The sequence below is a fragment of the Hevea brasiliensis genome, chromosome 8 (genome assembly GCF_030052815.1).
Source record: "Hevea brasiliensis isolate MT/VB/25A 57/8 chromosome 8, ASM3005281v1, whole genome shotgun sequence".
Taxonomy (NCBI): Eukaryota; Viridiplantae; Streptophyta; class Magnoliopsida; order Malpighiales; family Euphorbiaceae; genus Hevea; species Hevea brasiliensis.
Window position 1 is genome coordinate 13,326,917 of NC_079500.1, and position 24,079 is coordinate 13,350,995.

The window sequence follows — 24,079 nt, forward strand, 5'->3', positions numbered from 1 at the left end:
AATTAGATTAAAAATCCATAAAATATTCGTGATAGCTTAAAAAATTATAATTCCTTTTGCATCAGCTTAGTAATAATACTAAGAACCGCGGGGCAAAATTTTAGAATTTTTTGAGTTCATTTGGGTAGTTTTTGCAAAAAGTATTAATTATAAGGACTAAACTATAATTTTCCACATTGTGATTGTTTACTATTTAGATGGGCCTAGGAGAGGCTATATGATGTGATTGAGTTATGGATGTATGATTTGTGGATATAGAAGTGCATTTTGAGCCCTTTTGCAGGTTGGGTAGGTCCTAGTTATAGAGGAGACTCTGTTGGATTTTCGATACGACTTAGGACATCTTTGCTCTTTTCTTAGTTTGTATTGAGTCAAATGCATTAAATAATTGTAATAAAATTGTCAGGTGAGCCGGGACAGCCTTCCTCCTCCGCCCAGCTGTCAGAGTGACTTCGGTTAAGTCTGTGAGTAAAATATTAATTTTAATTGTAATTTCGATATTATTATATGTTCAAGTATGCCCATGCATCACTTATAAAATTGTATCTATGTAGTTAAACAGTAGGCATGTTTTATATTGCATTCATAATTTTTGAAATGATATGGATGTTGTTTGTGGTAATTTAGAGCAGTGTGTGTGCGTGGCGTGCGTGTGGTATGGTATTGGATATGGACAGAACGGGTAGATACGGCTTGAGAGACACTCACTGGGACCTGGTCCTTCGGGATAGACACGGCTTGAAAGATACTTGTTGATACCCCGCATTTGGTTTATTAAACGAAAGTCCGGCTTAAGAAACACTCGCTGGCAGAGGTTGGGTTAAGAGGGCTGTATAGGGAATCAACTCTCATATATGTATTGTTTGACAGTGTTAGGTGTGTGAGTGCTCCAAATTGCCTTTTTGCTATTATGATATGAATTGTATGAAATTTGTAAGGATGTTGCATATCACTCCACAGGGTGCATTAGCTTTAGATAGTTATAGAGATTATGATTAAAATTGATATTTTACTCTCTGAGTCGAACGCTCACTCCTATTCATCTATTGTTCCAGGCTACAGGAGGATTATTTATTGTGGCTAACCTGCTCTTCTTCTTTTTGTACAATTGAGTTAAATTTTAGACTCTACATGTGTCAGAAGCACTTATTTTTATTTTGGGTCTGTATTATAAAAGTTATATTGGACTTGTAAAATTATTAATTGTATGTATGATGAGATTGGATGAAAGAGTTGAGCTCCTATTTGAATTATGACATTTTGATTATGTGGAGGGTGAGCTGAGCTCCCCAATTTATTATATATTGTGTTTACAGGTCGGACGAGTCAAAAACTCCCCGTTGAATGGTCCATTTTATAGTCGGACTCTGTCCGGTTGAATTCTTAAAATTGGGCCCAAATGGGCCTTAGAGTTGGGTTGAGGAATAGTTAGGCTTACTACGAGCCTTGGGGGCTTTAGACTAACCCAGGTCCTAATGCCGGTTCGACCCATAGGTTGGGTCGTGACAAAGAGAATATTTTTTAAATTTTAATAATTTTAATAAATATATAATATAAATACATACTATTAATTTAATATTATTATTAAATAATAAAAAATATTTTTATATAAAATATTTTCTTAATAAATAATATTGATTGAAAACATTTTCTATATACAGTAGCGGAGTTAGAAGATTATTTTGGGGTTGAAGAAAATTATAAATAAATAAATAAATTAATTAATTATCTATATTTACTTTATAATTAAAAAATATTTTTATATTTATATATACCTAAAATATGTTTTAAATACATTTAAAAAATAATATATAATTACTAAATTATTAATTCAATCTATTTTATTTTTGTAAAAGAGCTAGCAAAAGATATTTTAAATTAAAGTAAAAATAAAATTAAAAATTTCTTTTTAAATTGAGAATAATGAATAAAATAAAAAAATTATTAATTAAATTTATATGAGATAGCAAATAATATTTTAATTATAATTTATACATGTGAATTAAATTTTTAATTACTAATAAATAAATTTTATATATTATATAAATATTAATATTAGAAATATAATTTTAAAAATTTATTTATAATTGGTGGATGTGGCTGCCTTTAGCAACCATGTAACTCCACCCTTGTTAATATATAAGTTATATTTCTGCGAAACAATCGAAAGCTAAATTGAAATTAAATTATAATTAGTTAAATTTATGGATGATTTAAATTATGATTGAAGTGATTTGAAATAAATCAATCGACTCTCAACTAAAATAATTTTTTAATTTAAAATTTTGGATAATTAAATTTGATGAACGAGAATTGAAATTGAATTAAAATCAAAATTTTGAGAGAATATTAAGAATCAATTTTAATTTATACCCCAATAAATCAAAATCAATGATTCTAAATTGCTTCAAATTGAAATCAACCAATTCATATATCATTCATCAGATTTACTTTTATTTGAGTAAACAAGTTTATTTATTTATTTATCATTTTAATGTAATTTAACTAATAATTACAAATTTTTAGAAAGAAAATTTGGAATTTGTAGAGTGAGTAACAAAATAAAAAAGAAAATTTGTAATGACTATTTTTAGAATAAATTATTTTTAAAAAAATTTAATTAAATTTTTATGAAATCATATTTAATTTTTTTTAAAGTGAAAAATTTTTTAAAATTAAAAATAATTGAATTATTTTATTTTAAATGTAAAAATTAATAAAAAATCAATTTAATTGAATTATTGTCTTTTACATTCAGACACGTGGGGTTTGCACTGGTCTGTCAGACTGTGTAGGTTAAATGTGATTAGCTGTTGTGCGGATGCAGCGGTGGCAACATTATCCAAAGGTGGCGCAATGGACAAATTTGAGGCCAATCTCATGTAAACAACTATTTAAACTGCTCTTTTTTGTATCAACTACTATTTATACAAAGAACGAGTCGCTCTACAATGACATCTCTGCAATTGCAGATATCATCAAACCAGCTGTCGATAAATTAGAGGATATGAATTAATAATCGAAATTCGAATAGAAGGGAGCTCAAATCATGAATTAAAAATTTACACTATACTAATTATGAAGAAAAAATTCTTAATAAAAAAACCCAATCAGGATTACTGAAAAAGTGTGATTGAAAATTGAAACCATCCTTCTGAGCAGCAAAGCAATGTCGCAAGTGCTTGAGAGGCAGTGAGGAATATTGGTGCGCTGAGATTTTTTTAATATTATTAAATCAAAATTTATTAACTTTCATATTTGAAGTCAATTACTTTTGTATAAAAATCTTATCTACATGGATCCGACTGATAGGGTTACAACTTTTACAGTAGGGAAGAAAAATATTTAATATATATACACACTGCAATTTCGAAATATGACTTTAAATATAATAGTACTGATAAATATATTCATTTTAAGTTTATAAATAATTTTGATATGATAATTTATTTTTATATTGGTGCTATGCTTATAATTGGAATAAATATCTAAGATGTGAATAATACAAAGAAGTATTTAATCTCAAGATTTAAAATGAGAGATTTAAAGGAGATAAATACAATCTTAAGTATCAAAGTAAAGAAATATAGTTGAAGTTTTGCTTTTTCTCAATCTCATTATATTGAGAAAATATTAAATAAATTCAATCATTTAAAAGTTAAAGAATCAAAAACTCCATATGATGTTTATTTCAAATTAACTGAAAATTTTGGAAGGATAATTGCTCAAATTGAGTATGTTAATACTATTGATAGCTTAATGTATGCTCTGTATTGCACTAGACTTGATATTGCTTTTATAATTTGTAAATTTTTAAGATACATTAGTAAGCCTAATATTAAACATTTGAAAGCAATTTCAAGAGTTCTTGATTATTTAAAAAGAACTAAAACAAAAACATGTAAATTATAAAAAAAAATAAAGTAAATATAGAACTATATTTAAGGGTATATGCCTTTCTTTCACTATTTTCAAAATAATCAATAATTACAAACATAAAACTATTAACCATTTAACCCAATTACACCCAGTAAAAGACTCACAATAAATTGCTAATAGGAAGTGCATCAGTTAATCTCTTTCAGTCTCCTTTAGATATAATTTAATATATTTACTATTTTAACTACATTGTATGCAACAAAGGTGTTTTTAATTATATGGGTTGGAGCATCTTTTATTCTATGCCTTTTATTCACCTTAGGCTGAAAAGCTTCTCTCCCTCTATAAGATTACAATGGATAATAATTTCTTCCTCTTAGGCTATACTTTTTTTATTTTTTATTTTTTATTTTTTTTACCTTAGGTTGAAACCTCTCTCTCTCTCTCTCTCTCTCTCTCTCTCTCTCTCTCTCTCTCTCTCTCTATGAGACTATAATGGAAGGGAGTCCCTTATCAATGGGTAAAGCTAAGTAACCTCTCTACAATATTTCTGTGTTAGTCCCCATAATTCTAATCTAATTAGAAATTTAATTCAATTAGTAATAACACTAAAGTTGGAGTTCCATTCTATATAGTAAGTATTCTATTGAGGAATATTTCTTTCTCTCAAAATAAAATACACACACACACACATAATGAGTCGAATAATAATTGATGAGCTGCATAATAAGAAGTAATAATTTATTTTTCTTATTTCTTATGAAAGTGAATAATTTTAGAATAAATAAATGAGAAAATTTGAATTCAAAACCTTTCCACTCGATTCTTATACCTTAAAGCTTAAATAAAGAGATACTTAAATTTAATATTGATGTTGAAATTTATTTTTTTTAGTTTTATATCTGAAATATAAATTCAAATATTCAATTTTTAAAAAAATAAATATATTCAATTATTTCCAATATCTATATATATATATATATATATATATATATATATATATATATATATATATTATTCATTTGATTTATATATGAAAATTAGATCTTTAATGACTTAGAGTTCAATTCAAATAAAAAAAATTAATTATACACATATATTATATTTAATAAATATAATGTCAAATAATTAAAATTTTTCAAAAATGGCAAATATTTAATAATAAGTGGTTATAGAAGTAAATCCATTACATTAAACTAAGTTCTTTAATAATTTATAAAGTGAGTAGTAATACTTGAAAATATAATTTCTATAGAAAAGGCCTAAAAAAGAAAATCCTATAGAATTGGGGGATTGGAGGCTTTTTGTTTGTTTCAATGACTAGCACTAATAGTACTCAAACATGTTGCAAAATACCCAAAAAAGTCCGGCACTATTTTTTTTTACAGAGTCTAGCATTAATTTAAAATTAACTTAATTTCCAAAATTGAATGCATTCCTTTTTTAATCTCTCACAAAATCCTAATTAGGGTCCTATAAAATTTTCAAAATAATAAAATTTTACTCCTAATTAGAAGATATTTATTATAAAGGACACCTGCTAATGTGCCATTGACTGCAATGAAACAAGAAATAACCATATGTTTAGTTACTAATTGCTAAGTATTGTTAATGAACTATATGATATTCATTAGCCCTTACATTCGAATGCAGATCTTTAACTCTTGCTCATAAATTAATATGTAGAGAAATATAGAATTCGTATTATTTCATTTTTCAACTCAAAACTATCATTTTTCTCGCCTTTTGGTTTTGGTGGTTTCAACAAGAGTTAATTTAGCAATAATGTCTACCAGAGCTTGTGCTCTAGCGTTGGCGTTAATTATGTTGTACCAGTGTTATCAGGCACGCCCCAGGCGCAACCCCTTGCACCCCACTACAGAAAAGGTGCACTAGCTCCCTGAGGCACCCCAAGGTGCACTGAGGTGCACCAAGGCGTGCCCCAAGGAGTCAAGGAGCATGTATAAAAGTTTGGCTAGGGTTTTAAATTTTATCCGGCAGGCAGCAGCCAACAAAAGGATAAAAAAGAAGAAGAAGAAGAAGAAGAGAAGAAGAAGAGAAGATCTCCAGCAGCCAAGAAAAGATAAAAAAGAAGAGAAGCAGAAGAAGAAGGAGGAGGAAGAGGAGAGATCCCCAGAAGCCAAGAAAAGAAGCAGAAGAAGAAGAAGAAGAAGAAGAGAAGAGAAGGGAAAGAAGATCAAACCTGGTACGTTATTTGCTGCTTTCTTCCTCTTTTTCTTCTTCTTCTTCTTGTTCTTCTTCTTCTTCTTCTTCTTCTTCTCTCTCTCTCTCTCTCTCTCTCTCTCTCTCTCTTTCTCTGTGTCATCCATGGCACTGCAGCTTCTTTTTTTTTTTTCTTTTTCCTGGGCTTTCACACTCTCTTATACACCTCTCTCTCTCTCTCTCTCTCTCTCTCTCTCTCTCTTTTTAGTTGTGGTTTATTCAAGGCCTACTGCTGTGCCTTTTTTTCCCCTTTCTTTGCCGTGCTCTCTGCTTGCCCTACCATGTGCTGTGCTATTTTTTTTTTATAATATAAGTTTGTGATTTTGATATTTTGTTTATTGTGAATATGTGAATATAAATTGAGACTTGGAGATGCTATTATGCTAATTCTATTACGCTAATTCTATTACTCTTATTAGCTTTTAGTTTTATTATTGAATTAAAAATGACTTATTACTTTATTTTCTTATTGCTAAATGCTAATTACTATCAGGTCTTATTATAAATTATTAGAAATATTACAAGAGTTTATATTATCATAAATTATTAATTTCTATTATTATAATTAGATTATGGTAATATGGTATTATAAATTGGTATGTATGTTATTGTTGGCTCTAAATTATTAATTTCCTTCTCTTTTGATTTTATTATTATTATTATTATTATTATTATTATTATTATTATTATTATTATTATTATTATTATTATTATTATTATTATTATTATTATTATTTTGCAAAGATGGAATTGGAAGCATCTACAGCTGCTACTAAAACTGATAATAGCAACAAAGATCCCCCATGGAAGTATGTTCATGTAGTGAATCCAAACAAAAAAAATGATATTGCTTGTAACTTTTGTGGCAAAGTTACAAAAGGAGGGATATTCTGAGCTAAGCAGCATTTAGTTGGAGGATTTCGAAATGCTATAATGTGTAAGAAGTGTCCAACACATGTGCGTGAAGAGCTACAAGAGTATATGCAACAAAAGACTTTAGCAAAGAGCTTAAATAAACTGCCTGATTATGAGGATGTTGAAAGTCTTAGAGATGATGAAGATGAAGATGATGTTAGGGTAATTCTTGGAGGCTCAAAGGGAAGTAGTATGGTTCAAAAGAAGCCAAGGACAAAGGGTCCAATAGATGTATATTTTGCTAAAAGTGCTAAAAAAGCGGTGCAAGATAAAAAAAAATTCAAAATTGAAGCAAACCACTATTAATGAGACATGTAAAAAGGAATTGCGAAAAAAAAAAAAAAAAACATGTAAGGATATAGCTCAGTGGATGTATGATGCGGCAATTCCTTTTAATGCCGTCAATTATCCAAGTTTTCAAGTTATGGTGGAGTTTATTGGACAATTTGGGATTGGCATGAAAGCACCTAGTTTTCATGAGGTGTGGGTACCTTTATTGAATGAAGAAGTTACTGAGGTGAAGGATTCATTAAAGTCCTATGAAGAAGAATGGGCAAAGTATGGTTGTTCCATAATGGTAGATGGTTGGATTGATAAGAAACAAAGGACTTTAATTAATTTCTTGGTGAATTCTTCAAAGGGAATTGTTTTCCTAAAATCTATTGATGCTTCAGAATACTAAAAAACTAGTGATAAGATGTATGAGTTGCTTAATAGATTTGTGGAGCGTGTTGGAAAGGCTAATGTGGTTCAAGTTGTGACAAATAATGCTAGCAATTGTGTGCTTGCAGGTAATTAAGAGTTTTTATTCTTACTATTATTAGATAGTTTAATTTCATTTTAAGTAAATAATATTTTTAATATTTATGCTACCATATTTGTTTTGCTTTTAGGGAAGTTATTAGAAACAAAGCACCCTCATTTGTATTGGACTCCTTGTGCTGCCCATTGCATAGATTCGATGATAGAAGATATTGGGAAAATTCCCAACATTCATTGTAACACACTAGGCAAATCCCACATCGGCAAAACACGGGAGAGATGCTGGGTTTATAAGTTGGTGGTTCGAAACCCCTATTGACGCGTTTTAAAACCGTGAGGGCTTCAGCCCAGAGCGGACAATATCACTAGTGGGCCGGGCCATTACATTTGTGGTATTAGAGCAGCTCCGCGTGCAACCTTGAACGATGGTGGGGTAAACCTCAGCGAGGACGCTGAGTCCCATAAGAGGGGTGGATAGACTAGTGCTTAGACTAGTTGATAGTGAGAAAATGCCTGCAATGGGATATATTTATGAGGCAATGGATAGGGCTAAAGAAGCAATTGCAAAGTCATTTGGTGACAATGAAGAAAAATATAAGACAATTTTTGAGATTATTAATAAAATGATGGGAAAGTCAACTCCATCGACCTTTGCATGCAGCTGGATATTATTTGAATCCTGAATTTTTTTATTCAAATGAGAAAATTAATAAACATGTTGAGATTGTTACTGGCTTATACCAAGTTGTAGCAAGGTTGATTCCAAGCAAAGAAGAGCAGGACAAAATAATGGCTCAATTACCTTTTTATCAAAATGTTGAAGGCATCTTTGGGATGGATATGGCAATTAGTAATCGAAAGAAAGTATCTCCAGGTAATACAATTTTACCCATAAGCACGTAATCTTATCTCATATTGCAATCTTTTTGAACAATAATTAATATGCATTATTTTTTCATTAGCCACATGGTGGTTGACTTATGGAGCTACAACTCCAAATTTGAGAAATTTTGCTGTCAAAGTGCTTAGCCTTACTTGTAGTGCATCTGGTTGTGAGCGTAATTAGAGCATCTTTGAGCATGTAAGTGACAAAACATTTCCCTTTAGAATTATACCTTTAATTTGTTCTTTCAAAAAGTATACTTATTAAAATTATTATATTTTGCAGATTCATAGTAAAAAAAGAAATAGGCTAGCTCAACATCGCTTGAATGATTTGGTATTTATCAAATACAATTGATCATTAAAGCGTCGATATGATGCACGTGACCACATTGACCCCATCTCATTGAAAGAAATTGATGATAGTAATGAATAGCTGATGGGCCAAATGGAGGAAGAGATAGATAGAGATGAACTTGTTTTTGAAGATGATGATTTGACATGGAATGTGGTTGCTGAAGCTATTGGTGCTGAAGAGGATGCCTATGACACTAGATCAAGTAAAGGAAAAAATGTTGCATCTACACCTGTTTCAAGATCTACACCACAGTAAAAAAGAAAAGCATCATCCATCCAAACTTCTTCGCTTCTTGAAGGTTAGGAAGAAGATTATGATGATGAACATGTTGATTTGGAAGATGAATATGAGGAAGATAATGAAGTTGATGAAGAAGATGAAGAGGACTTTGATGTTTCTATTGATGTGGATTGAACATTTAGTAGTTTTACTAGTTTATTAAACTTTAACTTTTAGTAGTTTATTTGTGTTTTTAACTTTTTATTAGTTTATTTTTATCTTTTTTGGATTCCAAAATTATTATTACTTAAATGCTTTTTGGTTATTATTATGTAGTTTTATGTTACTTGAAGTATGATAGAATATTTATATATTTTTTAAAATTTTAATTTTTTTTATTTATTTTTGCACCTTGCCTCGCTTGGGAGAGCGCCTCTGCCTTGCTCCTTGCGCCTAGTCTCCAGGACACCTTAGTGTCTTAGTGCTCCTTGAGCCTTTAATAACTATGTGTTGCACTGGACATCATACGCGCCCACGTGGATCGATCATTCTGTCACTCGCTTGTTGGCATGAGGGTGATGCAAGATCTTCCTTAATGGATAGTTGCTATGGACTTCAATAACAATTTCTTTACTAACGAAAAGGGTACAAGTACAATGCTTCACTTGGCTTGGGCGTGTCCAAAAGTGAAGGTTGAAATAAAAATTGCTTTAGTTTCTTGAATGTTGCTTGGCAATCTTCTTCCTCTTAAAGTGCTTTTTTACTTTTAAAGCATGATAAAAGGGGAAACACCTCCTTACTAAACATGACATAAATCATTAAAATGCTATAATTCACTCATTTAACTGTTGGACTTCTTTGATGCTTTTGGGTGGTTGTATATCCATGATTGCTCAATTCTTCTCTAGGTGCACTTCAATACCCTTTTTAGATACTAGATATCCCAGAAACTTGTTTGCTTTTATATTGAACATACACTTCTCTAGATTGAGCTTCATTCCCACTTTGTCCAGGACATCAAAACTTTTAACAATGTCCTTGGCATGGTCTTCTATTCTTTTACTTTTCATGATCATATCATTCATACATACTTCAATGGTTCGCCTAATCAACCCTTTAAACATGCCATTGACCAATCTTTGGCAAGCCACTTTAGCATTCTTAAGGTTGAATGGCATGACGCTGTAGTAGAACATCGCTTTGATAGTGATAAAAGCCATTTTCTCATCATCTTTGACTCCATTAAAATATGGTGGTAACTAGATATGACATCCATTAAAGAACAAACTGCACAGCCAGTTATGGCATCAACAAGGCAATCAATGGTGGAAAGAGGGTAGTGATCCTTTGGGCAGACTTTGCTCAAATCACTGAAATCTATACACATTTGCCACTTCCTAATAGCCTTCTTTACCAATACGATGTTGGCCACCCAAGTAGGGTATTGAACTTGAACTTTGACTTTGAGCTTATGGGTCATAATGGTTGGATCAACACCCTTCCATTTTCAAGGTTACAAGCAAAGGTTTTAATTTGCTCTTTTAATATTCGAATCATTGCTACTTGACTCAGACCTTCAAGTGCCAAACCAAGCTTAACTTCTCTCGCTTCCTCTAGCTTCACTACCAAGACTTCATTCATTAGTTTGGGGAACAACTTGTCCTTGAATTTCTCTAATGACTCAATTGGGAGAAAGAGTTGAGAGACCATTTTTACTGATTGTTTATAACATTTTTTGGCAGACTTTTAGCTTCCTTGAGCTACTACAATTCCCTCAACAACTAGTAGTTTCATAGAAAATGCCATGATTATTGAATATGGGTTGGCCAAGGATAGCATTATATGAGAAAGGGATGTCCAATAATAAACTCTTTCTCCTCTATTGACAATACTTTGCTTGATTTACAGGTTTTTTTCTTGTCTCCTTTCCATAAATTTATTACACAAACTAATTCATTATCGTCATCTTTCTTCACTTTTCTTTTATTTGCATTATGCTTCCTTTGAGTGTTAAGGATGGTGCTATTCTTAGAAGCCCTTAACTATTGATATATTTATTTTTTATAAATATTTCTTATTTTTAAAATTTGAGAATTTTAATAATATTTTAAAAATATCCACTTGGCATATTATTTTTCCTACTTCGTTTATATTTTTATTGCTATGTATCAACTAATTTAAAAAGTAATAGAAAATAATCTATAAGTCAACTTATTTTAAAATTTAAAATTGAATGGTATATATTTTTATATCTTTCATTAAAATATAAAATTATATCAATTATTATTAAAAAAATTATTTATTAATACTTAAAATAAAATTTTATAATAAAAATTTAAAGATATAAAATATAAAAAATAAATATTAAATATATTATTAAAATAAAATAATAAAATCGCTAGTTAATCATATAAATTACCCCTACTATGATAGGTCTAATATTTACTTTACTCTTTGGAACCCAAAAATATCCTTCACTGTATGGAAAGAAATTAAAAAAAAAACCATTAAAGGAAGTACCGGTGAAGAAATTCTTACAATAAACTTTAAGGCAAATGTTTCTATTCCCTCAGAAATCATTTGAGCAAACCCATTTGTTGTTTTACTTTCGTTCACAAAAATTATCAAGGACAAGAACCTGTAATAACTATAGGAATGTGTTAACATTAACTAAAGGAAAACCTTGTTAAAAATCAATTTAGAATTTAAAATAAAGATTTTTATTGGCCCAATTAAATAGGAAATTAGTGGTTCATAATTAAATTTTTTTTAAGTAATAAAAAAGAAATTTTAAGAAGAATCAAATTGTGAGTGAAGTAAATAAGGCATCTAGATCTAAATATCGCATCCGTCATTGATTGATATTTTTTTATTTGGTTCAATTGAATAAAATATTTAATGGATTAATATTCTAATAATTTAAATGTTTTTTTTATTGGCCCAACTAAATTAAAAAATTAAGGTAGAATGCCTATTTTAGCTCTTAAAGTATGACAATAGTAACATATGCCTTTAAACTTATTTGGGTCCAAATAAGTCCCTTAAGTTTTTAAAATGGCACATTTAAATCCAAAGTTAACAAATGTCCATTTAAGAGGATGTAGCTTATAAGCTAGTTTGACTAGCTTATAAGTTCTAAACATAAGCTGACTTATTTGTTTACAACAAATTTTGGGCTTATAAGTTGAACTTGTAAGCTAAAAAAAATAAGTCAAGGGACGTAACTTTTCATTTTGATGCTTATAAGCTAGTTTGACTAAGTATTGTAATATATTATCATCATTTAATTTTTAAAATTTGATCATTTAATTTTTAAAATTTGATCACAAAATTTTAAAATTTAACTAAGTATTTTGATGCTTCTCATTTAATATTATTTTTAGTTATTTTGATAATAAATGAGCTTATAAGCTATTTTTACTAAATACATTAATTGCTTATCAGTCACTTATAAATAATTTAATAAAATACGTAACTGTTTAAAATTTTAAATGCTTGTAAGCTTAAATTAACTTAGAAGAACTAGGTACTTATAAGTTGATTTTCATAACCTAAGCCAAGCACCCTCTAAATTGAATCGGACGTCAGTCATGGTCATGTGATGAACAACATCCTTTTCTTTTAAGTTCTCATGTAAGTTATTTGGCCTTGAATATGATTTCAATTCAACTATTATAGGTTGTGCTCGTAACACTTATCTCGTTGGTGTGGTTGGACTTGAGGAAAAGGTATGAGGGACTTTTTTCTTGACTTTAAATGTTTAGCTGAAGGACTTTGTTGGTATTTGTTGAAAGCTTTTGACTTTGTTGTTGAAGAAGCATTTTGTTTAGTTTTTTGCATCTTCTATAGAGGAATTTATTGGATCTCTTTTCTTCCAAATTGTTGTCTCTTAGATTCTTGTCTTATGTTCTTATGCTGGTTGATATTGATCTAAAACTTGATAGCAAAGGAATATTGGAAAGTTTTAGTTCTTTGGTGGTGTGTAGAAAAGTTCTTAATAAACTAGTGTCGAACAAGATGGGTTCAATACAAAATACTGTTCATTACTATTGTGTTCATAGGGTAATCGAACCTTGTATGTGTACAGTGAGGGTAATGATGAGATTGAGAATTTGGAAGCATTGTTTATGGAAAGGATGCCTACGTATCACAAATGGTATGCTGAGACAATTGATAAGAGGACTTTTGGGTTTTTGATAGAAGAGGGTTATGTTTATTTCATAATTGTTGGTGAAAGTCTTGGAAACCCAATTGTACTTCAAGTTTCTAAAGCATGTAAGGGATGAGTTTAGGAAGGTGAGTTCAAGAAGAAGTTTTTCAAGTTTGATCTCAAGTAATATACATGAACAACTAGTGCTTGTTTTTCACAGTTTGATAACTTCATTGGAACATGTATCTCAACATGATTGGAATGCTAAAACTTCCTTATTCGATAATGTGGGCCTTTCTCCATCACAAAGTGATGCAAATAAGTAAATTGAAGTTCTTACATCCACTAAAGCTCCTATGTTTGCAAAATCTAACAAGCAAGAGAAGAAATCAAAGGATGATGTGAATATAATGAAAGACAATGAATTGGAGGAGCGTAGGTAATCTATAGTTAGAGGTAAAATTGATTCGACTTCATTGGATTCTAATAACCAAGGTGGAGTAGCATCTTCAATTTCATTGCAAAAGAAGTTTTCAACGAGGATCAGGTCAAGCTCCCAAAGAATTCGAAAGAAGTGGTAGCGCCAAGTGAGGGTTATTCTTGCTATTGATGCTATTGTTTACTTGATATGATTCATAATTTGGGTGTCAATTAGCGGTGGTTTTGGATGCAAAAGTTTTTAATTAATGCGGTGCACCTCTATATACTTTAGATTTTAATATGCAATTTTAAGGGCTTGAGGGCCTTCTTTGGACCTTAAACAAGTTTAAGGACTTGTGTGCCTATTTGCATATACTTTAAGGGCCAAAACAACATTTTGCCAAAAATTAATAATCCAAATTTTTTGAATTTTCATTTAAATAATAAAAAAGAAAGTTGAAAAGAGTCAAATTATGAGTAAAGTATACCAAACACTTAAGTTTAAATATTTGCATGCATCATTAGCCCCTAGGTTTAAATAATGCATCCATTAATGAATAGAAGAGTTACTCTTTTGACTGCCATTGCTAAAGAACTACTAGAAAGCTTGGTAAAGTAGGTGATTAAATTATCAACGGATTTGAAATCCGTTGGTACTTTGTGAGACAAAAAAAAAGGTGTTTAAATTACTATCCAATTTAAAATTCGTTAGATAAATTGTAAGACAAAAAAATTGATCGTTTATATTATCAACCAATTTGAAATTTTTCAGTAAATTACCAATGAATAAATTACCAACGGATAATTTACTAACAGATTATAGAATCCGTTTGTATTATATAGAATCCACTGGTAAATTGTGAGATGAAAATATTAGTGTTTAAATTACTAATGGATTTATAAATCCATTGATAATTTGTGAGACAAAAAAAATAGAGTTTAAATTATTAATGAATTTCAAATTTATTAGTAATTTACTAAAGGATTTTAAAATTTATTGGTAAATTTCAGGTAAGAAAATCTCACATTTCCTTTTTAATACATTTAATTATTTTCTTCTCTACCATTTCAATTTTTATTCCATTTTCTCCCAATTTCTTATTACTTTTTCTCATTTCCTCTTCTTTTCTCTTATTTTCTTTCTCTTCTCTCATCATTTTCTTCTATTTTCTCTCATTTTCTTTTTTACTTATTTCATCTTATTTTTTCTCTCTTTTTTTTTCTTCTCTCTCGTTGTCTTTTCTCATGTCACATAATTTGTTCTCTTTTCTTTTATTTTCTTCCATTTTGTCTCATTTTCTTTTCTTCTCTCATCATTTCTTCTTTTTTCCTTTCTCATTTTCTTCAGTTTTAACTTTTCTCTTATTTTTTTTTTTCATTTTCTTCATTTTTATTTTTTCTTATCCGTTTTTAATTTATACCTTATATTTTCCATTTTTATTAATATAATTTCCTCATATATTTCTCCTCTCATCTCTATTTTTTTTTTCTTTTTCAAATACTGCTTTTTGCATTCATTATAATGTATTTATAATAATTATTAGTCATAATATAAGAAAATATTTGTAATAATAAAATAATTTTAAAGAAAAATAATTAATCTAAAAAATAATAAAAAATTATTATTTTCACTGAAAATAAATTTTCTTTTTTATTTTTTGAAATTACCAACAGATTTTAAATCCTTTGGTAAAATTGCCAATGAATTGTAATATTTGATATATATATATTTAATTTTTCTACAGGTTTATCAACGAATTTCAAAATCTGTTGATAAATATCAACAGACTTTAATTTATTGGTAAAATAATTACCAACTAGGTTCATTGCAATCTATCAAATTCGTCAGCAATTGAAATTGCTAATCCATTTTATAGGATTTTACCAACAGAAAAATCTGTTGGTAATCCTAGAAATTCTTGTAGAGAGAATGGTTGAAACTTGAAACTAGATTTCTAAATCTGTTAAGTATATTTGGATCAATAATCCTTTCCGTAACAGGAGCCATTCATTAGGAAGAAGCGAGAAATAGACCTGCAAACATACAATGGCGTTTCATTATTAACTAATAACTCACCGCAAATTACTTCAGCTCATATTATTTAAGACTCATTCATGAAAATTAGACCCGGTCAAGGGTTGGTTCTTGACTAAAATCGATCAAACATGTGTTTGACTCGAATCGTAAGTGAATTGGACTGAAATTGTTCGATTCGATTTTGAGCCAAATAGAAAACTTTTATTTAAAAAATCTGAAAAAATTTGAACCGTTGAATTTTAAACAAAACCTTGAAGTTCACTGTTTTTGTTCAAATTCACACTTTTGGGTGAACCAGAACTGACGGCTCCGGTTCGAAAATCACTAATCGAGCCGAAACGACTGGTTGAATCATGTGTCGTTTAAGTTGACAGGAAAAGACTGAAACTACTTCTCATTTGTTTTGAACGATCTTTTGTTGGTTGACATTGGAGATATGCTCTTTGAACTGAATTAACTTCATTTATATGGGTTTTCCTCCACCAACACTGTCAAGTAATCCACAAAAGAAACAGCAAAGATGGAAATTTTTTATATACTTGAATTCTATAGCTTTACCTCTTCAATTAGAAAGCATATTCATTAAAAACCTTAACTTAGAGCGCTGTGCCAAACCAGTGGATGAATGAATGTTTTTGGTTTATGGCATTCATTCATTTTTTTGATATAATTTTTCAATTATACATGATAAGACAACGAGCTAGTCATTAGCCCAGACCATATGTGAAATTACTTTTTTGCAGTGTTATTTAATATATCAATGAATTTATTTTAAAAAAAATTGATGAATTTTTTTTTGTCAAGAATACACATAAATTAGTGACATGAATGGACTACTGTTAAAACCATGACAATTTTAATAAAATCTTATTCTCATATAGTCCACATTTACATGCACTTCATAAACAATTTAAATTAATAAAAGTTAAGTGATTATTTATTGAAGTAATTTTCAAACTTCACTTGATTCACAACTTCAGTTAAAACAAATTAACAATTTTTGATGTGTTAATTTCACTATTACAATATTAGCTTTTAGAGGCATATATTTTTAGACAAATAAGATATTTGTTACTATAACTATTTATTTAAAATAAAATTTTATTAATCTCTAAATGTTATACTATTTGTCTTTAACAATGAACTTTTTGAAGTAAAAAATTATTAGTCTCTAAATGTTAAATTCTTTATTTTTAATAATAAATTTTTTGAGACAAAAATTTATTAGTCTCTAAATGTTAAATTATTTATTTCTAAAAAGTTTTTTAGACAAAAACTTATTAGTTTCTAAATGTTATATTAGTTATTTCGAATCATTAATCTTTTGAGAAAAAACTTATTAGTTTCTAAATGTTATACTTATTTGTTTTTATTCATTAATGTTAATCTCAATTAAATAAAAAAGTTTTAAGTTTTTTTTTTTAATTTCTCACTAAAAAAATTCTTTTTTCTTATGTCAAAAATAATATATTTTTAATAATTAAATAAACAATATATGAATAAATTGTATTAGATGTTAACTGTGTAAAGATTATAAAGAGTTAAATAATAAAGTGACTTTTTTTTTAAAATTATTAAACATGTAATACACACATTTACTTCTATTTTATTATGTTTGTATGTATTAAAATAAAGAAACTATATTTCTCCTTCAATCTAATTTGTGTATGATTAAAGGCTCTAATCAACATGTTATTCTTTATTATTAAACTAATAAGTGTTAATAATTAAAAATTACAATAATAACAGATATAATAATAAATTTTGACATTTTAAAAACACTTTCAAAAATAAATAAAAATAATTCATATATTTCTATTATATAAGAAGTTACATTTTTAAGATAAAATCATTTTTCTAAAAAAAACTCAAAAATTAGATTAAAACACTTTTACAACTTAATACAAGTATTTTGATGATTTTAATTTATATTTATTATACATATATTAACAAATTTTTGAAATTTTTTTATACTACTTATAATTAAATTTGTAATTTGAAAATTTATAAATATTATAATAAATATAATAAAATTTAATTATATATTATAATATGTTATTAATTTTTTCATCATAATAAATTTTTTATATAAATTAAAATAAAATTTATAAATTAAAAGATAAAAAAAATAATAACATGAAAAAATAGAGCTCATTTCTTGGGTCCACTAGTAATTAAAGTTTCAATTAAATGATATTTATTTTAAATAATGATTCCGATTCAATTCTTGGTTCTTAAAATATTTTATATAATTATTTTTTTAAAAAAGCTATATTTGAATTAGCATTTAAATTTTGAATTGGGTTATTAATACATAAAATATTATATAATATATATTTTAACTATTTCTAAATTATATAATCTTTAGCTATAAATTGTATATATAATTCAGGATTAAGTATACTATATAATATAGTAATATAAGTATATCACGTAATATACATTTTAACTATTTATCAATTATGTAATATTTAACTATAAATATAATAATGAATGAACATATAAATATATAATATAATAGTACATTTATAATTAAGAATTATAAGGTAATTCAATATATTTATAACTAAAATTATTAAGAAAATATAGAGAAATAAAATATAATATTAGATTGTATTTAGTTTATAATTATATATATATATATAAGTATATAATACATCTTAAAAAAAATGTATAAATATAGTTTTTGATTCAGTTTCAGTACAGTTTCAGCTGGGTTTTTACTGAAAAACCAATATCAAACCAAAGTATCAAAATAATTTGATTTAGTATGGTTCCTATAAGTTCGGTACGGTTTTTCGGTTCGATTTAGGAACCTGAAAATCGTGCACAGCCCGAATTAATATATGCTTTTGTAAAAATATATGGAGATAAATTTATTTGTCTCTATAAATTATTTTTATAGATAAATATATTTATTTTTAAAAATTAAATTAGTGTCAAATGGAAATCTGTCTCAATATTTGTTACTAATTATATTTAAGGACAATAATAAATGGGACAAATATTTATTTATCTCTAAAAATATATAGAGGCAAATATATAATTGTTTGAGACACAATTTTAAGTTTCAAAATGATAAATTCGATGTAGCATTTTTTAATAGAATATTATACACTAATACCCACTAAAAATTCAATTTTCTTTGTAAAAAGTCCTAATAATCAATTTATTGTCCTTTAAGATCTCATATCGATTGTAGACATAGGTGTGCGAGTGACTTATATAGATTAATATGTCTTGGTAAAATCATTATGATTTTATCAAAGGGTTTGTCCTTGAACCATTTATGCTACTGTGGTTGATTATCTCTTTAACATCTTCAATCTACCCTAAAAGGTATTTATATAAATTACAAAATTAATTATGCATGAAATTACCTCCATTCATGCTTAGAAATTTGGCCACCAAGGGTTACAGGACCAAATTAAATTAATTGATAAGTTAAGGAGCAAACAAGAGATTGGAGGACTAACTTGAAGTAATTACTAAGTTGAAGAAAAAATTTAGAAATGATGATAATAAAAAAAAAAGGAAAATGACCAATAGGAAATATAAAGCACATCATGGACCAATGGGTAAAGGGTGAATGACCAATAGGTAAAAAGTTAATAAAAATCACTTTATCTTTCTCTCCATTGAGCCGCCCACTTATCCCATTTTCTTCCTCCTTTCTTTTTCCTTTCAATAGCAAAATTCTCTCAAATTAGAAGAAGAGACACCAAGCAAGAATTCGAGATCATACCATTTTTAGAGGCCTAAGCAAAGGGAGCAAGAAGACTCGGTGATTCAAGCTTGAAGAAATCTAATTCCTTGAAGGGTTTGGTGGAGACTTGAAGGAAGAGGAGTAGCAGCTAGTACTCAAGTGAGGTTAGTGCTATAACCTATATTTTTTATCATATTTGATTGGGGACTCCACTAGGGATAAGGGAGAAAAATAAAGTAATGAAAATGATACCTTGTGTGTGTATTGGAAGTTTGGAACTGCTAGTAGGCTGCAAGATCAGTCACATTTAAAAATTCATAACTTGAACTAGGAATGTTGGATTACTATGATCTTTATGTCTATGGAAACTTTAATGAATGCCCTAAAGCTTTGTATTTCGTGCTAGACCTAATTCCCTTGTTAAGATGGTGTTTGAAGGCAAAACTTTTTACTACTTAAATCTAGAAATTGACTTGACAATTTCCAGAAGCAGGGCAATCAATTTTAAAAATTTATATCTTATGCTACAGAACTTGAAATGGGGTGATTCCTAAACCGTTGGAAAGCTTAATGAATGCCTTAAAACTTTATAGTTATGGCCGAGAATTGATTTTACTGGCTACATAATGATATTTTTACATTTCCTATTACTACTCTAAATGTGATTGAAGTTTGGAACAGGTTGCACTTTTTTGTCTATAACTTGAAATGTAGACCTGATTTTGATATGATTCAAATTGGAGATTGAAATAGATATATGAAAGTTGAATTCTGAAAAATAAGGCAATAAAACCCTATTTCTATAATTTTTAGTAGAATTTTAAATTTGCTGCACCTGGAAAATATGATTATGTGGTATTAGTGATATTGATTAAGAATGAGTTGCGAATAAAGGAGAAATTGGTAAGCATGTTTTGATTGAATAAATTATATGCAATATTGAAAGGATATATGGTCATTATAAGTCTAAAAATAAGTGGCATGAGGAAATTGACTAGTTAATAATTGAAATTATGCACAATAACTTGGCTTATGCTATGATGAGGGTACTTGGCTTATGCCATGATGAGGATACTTGTCACTTGAGTTGTCTAGATATTGTAATTGGGCCAAGGAAATAAATGAAAAGGAGTATGTGAAAACGGTTATTCATGAAATGCTATGTACCTTGATTGTAATTGTTATTAATCTGAACATTGCAAAAATTTATATAATTAAAAGCTATGTTATGTCATATTAAAATTGTGTGGGATTGCACATTATACTAATTAAATAAAATTATTAAAAACATATCTCATGAGATTATGCATGATTTGCTCACATGCATATTGCATGACATAATATCATTAAGTTATAGCACCACTAAGCAAATTTGATTAGCGGATAGTTGTTTGAACTTTCCATAGGTAATAAAAGTAAGGATAAAGAGCTGGCATGGGAATGAAGGCAAATGGGTGACGTTTTGCTCAAGACTTGAGAAGACACCATATTATTTTATACACATTAGGAGATTACATTGTATTAGGCAATTATGTTATGAAATGTAATCCTTTAATGTGTAACTATTTAAATTCTACAAACTACATGGATATTGAAACAATTCTTGTATTTTGTAAACGTTTTCATATGTATATATATTGTAAATTTCCAAGTATATAAATTTATCTTAATTGATATGATCGTTGTATAAATTATGGTTATTGTGAGATGGGTTGTGAATGAAACCACATAGGTTTCATATGTGTCTTAGAGTAATATGATAAATATTGATATGTATTTTAACAGGTTACTCAAAATTTTAAGAAAAACTATCGGATTTCTGCCTTGAATTTAAAACTAAATTTTGTTATTTGAGAAATTTTAAATAGATGGAAAACTTATAAATTTTATTTTCTTATGACTTAAATAAATTTGAAATTTTTAAATCTTCTACTATTTTTCCCTAAAATGAAGCTTAATTAGAAATAAGAAAATCAAGATTTGTCAGAGGGATTGCTAACCCTTAAAATATACTCTTGGGTATGTCTCGGAGACATGTACACACTACTCTAACTGCAGACAGGGTTTGGGTGTTACAATTTCTCATAAAAAAAAATATTATGTGAAAAAATTGGTGTGTCATTCCATCAAGTGAGAATGGACTGGTCTTTTAAGATTTCACAATAAGCATGTGTCTAACTATCTGATAAATATATATATATATATATATATATATATATATATATATATATATATATATATATATATCAATTGCTACTATTTCATTTTAATATCTTTGGTTAATTGCAGTTTTGTTATAGATTCTATGAGTTGTATTTTTGAAACTACAAAGGGATATATGATAATTACAATATTCAAATAATATAAAGATCATGGTCATGATCTTATATATGCAAGACACAAATTAAGACTCCCAAGGCAAGGCAAATGACAAACCATAAATACAATAGACCTGTGTTCTGTGGCTATGACTTTATTTCAACTCTTCATATATACAGCAAAGAAAGCTGAAGAGATTGCTTAATAAAACCCACGTCCATATCCATGACTAGGCACCTTGTCTGGATTAAACACAACATTTTTGGATTCAAAAGGAAGAACTGCTGCACCAGAAGTGGATGCATAAAACTGTTGATGACGAACTTGTGAATTTTGTATCAGAAGCTTATCAACTTGCCTTGCCACATTCTTCTTTAGGTGTTCTAGTGACACCTTCAACTGCTCTAGCTGAGGCAAGTTAAGTTCTTCTATGGGAGCCTCCCACCAGCACTGACTCTTGTTTTCCTTCCTAGTATGATTAAGTTCTTCTGTTTTCTTCTTTTCCATTTCCAATTGGTTGCTCACCTGATGCATCATTTGATTAGTATTTTTCAAGTCTGAACTTTTCCGACAATTTTGCCGGGATTATTGAATACACTCTATATACAAGAAGTTATATAATATAGGGCTGATTCCATGGAGGATAACCTTACATGACATGACAAACTAATGAGAATCATACAAATAAAAATAAGTATAAGTGAATCCCATCATATTCAATTTTTCTCACGTGTTTAAGATAGTTTTTTTTTAAAAAAAAATAATAACTATCTATTATATTTAAGTTCATTTTCTAATTATTTTGTCATTCTGTACATTAATCCTACATGAAATAGTAGCGTTACCATATAATTACTCCCAATACACATGTATTTTTCCTCTAAATATATGATCTCTAATGGAACATTATTTTTTAATACTCTCGATTTATATTATAATTCTTTGTATGCAACGTAATGAGTTTTTAATTCTTAAATTGAATTAAATTTTTTTCATTACATTTTATTATATTCTATCAAATTAAATATGCCTTTAACGTATAAAAAAATTGTATATTTTTCCCTTTTTGATAAATAACACGCAAAATAAGCGACTCCATTAGATCATGCAGGACATTCCTATGAGAACACCGATTGATGTTTCTTGAAGGATTTGAGTCGATTAATATCATAATCGCTGGAAATTGATTCATACTAAAATATTTCATCAATTTAATGACCTCTCCAGGATAATCGATCTGCTTTTTAAATTTCATCTTTGTTTTTTCCGCCTTACATACACAAAATGAACTAACTCAAGTTGATGTTGAGCATATAATAAAAACTCCAAATCAAGAACTTGCTAGGTTTCTGCAATTGTGTTCTCTGTTTTTTAATTGCTGTCACGAACTAGCTACCTTCCTTTTGGTCTTGTATGTCTCCAGGTCTTTTTTTCACTTAACACTACAAGTTTGAGGTTGGTTGAATGAGTTTTGATATGATGATCAAGGTTTAGTATGGGTTGTTCGTTAAGTTTTTCTTTGGTTAATATTTAATAAAATTTTGAATTGAAAATAAATTCAAATTCAAGAAAACAATGAGAATGAAAACTATGAGGTACGTACTTTTTGTACATCAAATCCATCGATATGATACCTGAGTGAGCCGCACATTGAGTTCACGAACACTAGCATTCCTGTGAGCCTCAATTAGTTGCATAGTGGGTGAAGTTTGAGGAGTGGTCCGGTTGATAAACCGTTCAATCACAGGCTCAACACCTGGATGGCCAAATGAGAAAACCTTCTTTCCAGGAGAAAAGACAATGATGGCAACCTCAACACCACAAAGAGTGCAAAGCTCACTAGCCTTCTTGAAAAGTCCAGACCGACGTTTCGAGAAGGTTACTTGCAGATTACTTTCATTAGGCATCTTCACCATCTCCACCTTTTGACGGCCCTTGCTCTTTCTCACCATGCCCACACAAGCAAATGAAAGAAAACAATGAAACAAGAAGGAAACGGTGAAATATATGTATACGTTTAGGATGAAAAAAAATGGAGATATAAGGATGGAGATTTATATGATTTCTATGTTGAGATATATTAAGAATCAGAAGGTGTCCTTATTAGGGCAAGTTTTGTAGCCATTTGCTGAAATTATTTTTTTACTAGTTTTGGATGTTTTAGAATCTGTTTTGGATTTACATTTATGGTATAAACATAATGAATAT

The 24,079-nt window shown here is 28.5% G+C and overlaps 1 protein-coding gene and 1 pseudogene across 1 annotated transcript; one reads left to right on the plus strand and one right to left on the minus strand.

Moving 5' to 3' along the window:
* Nucleotides 1-13,255: 13,255 nt before the first annotated feature.
* Nucleotides 13,256-14,071, plus strand: LOC110672851 (phytolongin Phyl1.1-like; annotated as a pseudogene).
* Nucleotides 14,072-22,072: 8,001 nt separating this feature from the next.
* On the minus strand, nt 22,073-23,823 carry LOC110672850 (agamous-like MADS-box protein AGL62). The gene is made up of 2 exons (XM_021835754.1): nt 23,506-23,823; nt 22,073-22,396 (listed from the first exon to the last, which is right to left on the minus strand). Exons 1-2 carry the CDS (start codon nt 23,821-23,823, stop codon nt 22,073-22,075), a joined length of 642 nt encoding a protein of 213 aa, XP_021691446.1.
* Between the last annotated feature and the right edge of the window lie 256 nt (nt 23,824-24,079).

Bases quoted from the DNA above. Each gene is read 5' to 3' on its own strand.
- LOC110672850 (XM_021835754.1), bottom strand. From the start codon at position 23,823: ATGGTGAGAAAGAGCAAGGGCCGTCAAAAGGTGGAGATGGTGAAGATG. The intron at 22,397-23,505 runs GTATCATATCGA...ATGATGCATCAG, and splicing joins TCAATGTGCGGCTCACTCAG to GTGAGCAACCAATTGGAAAT.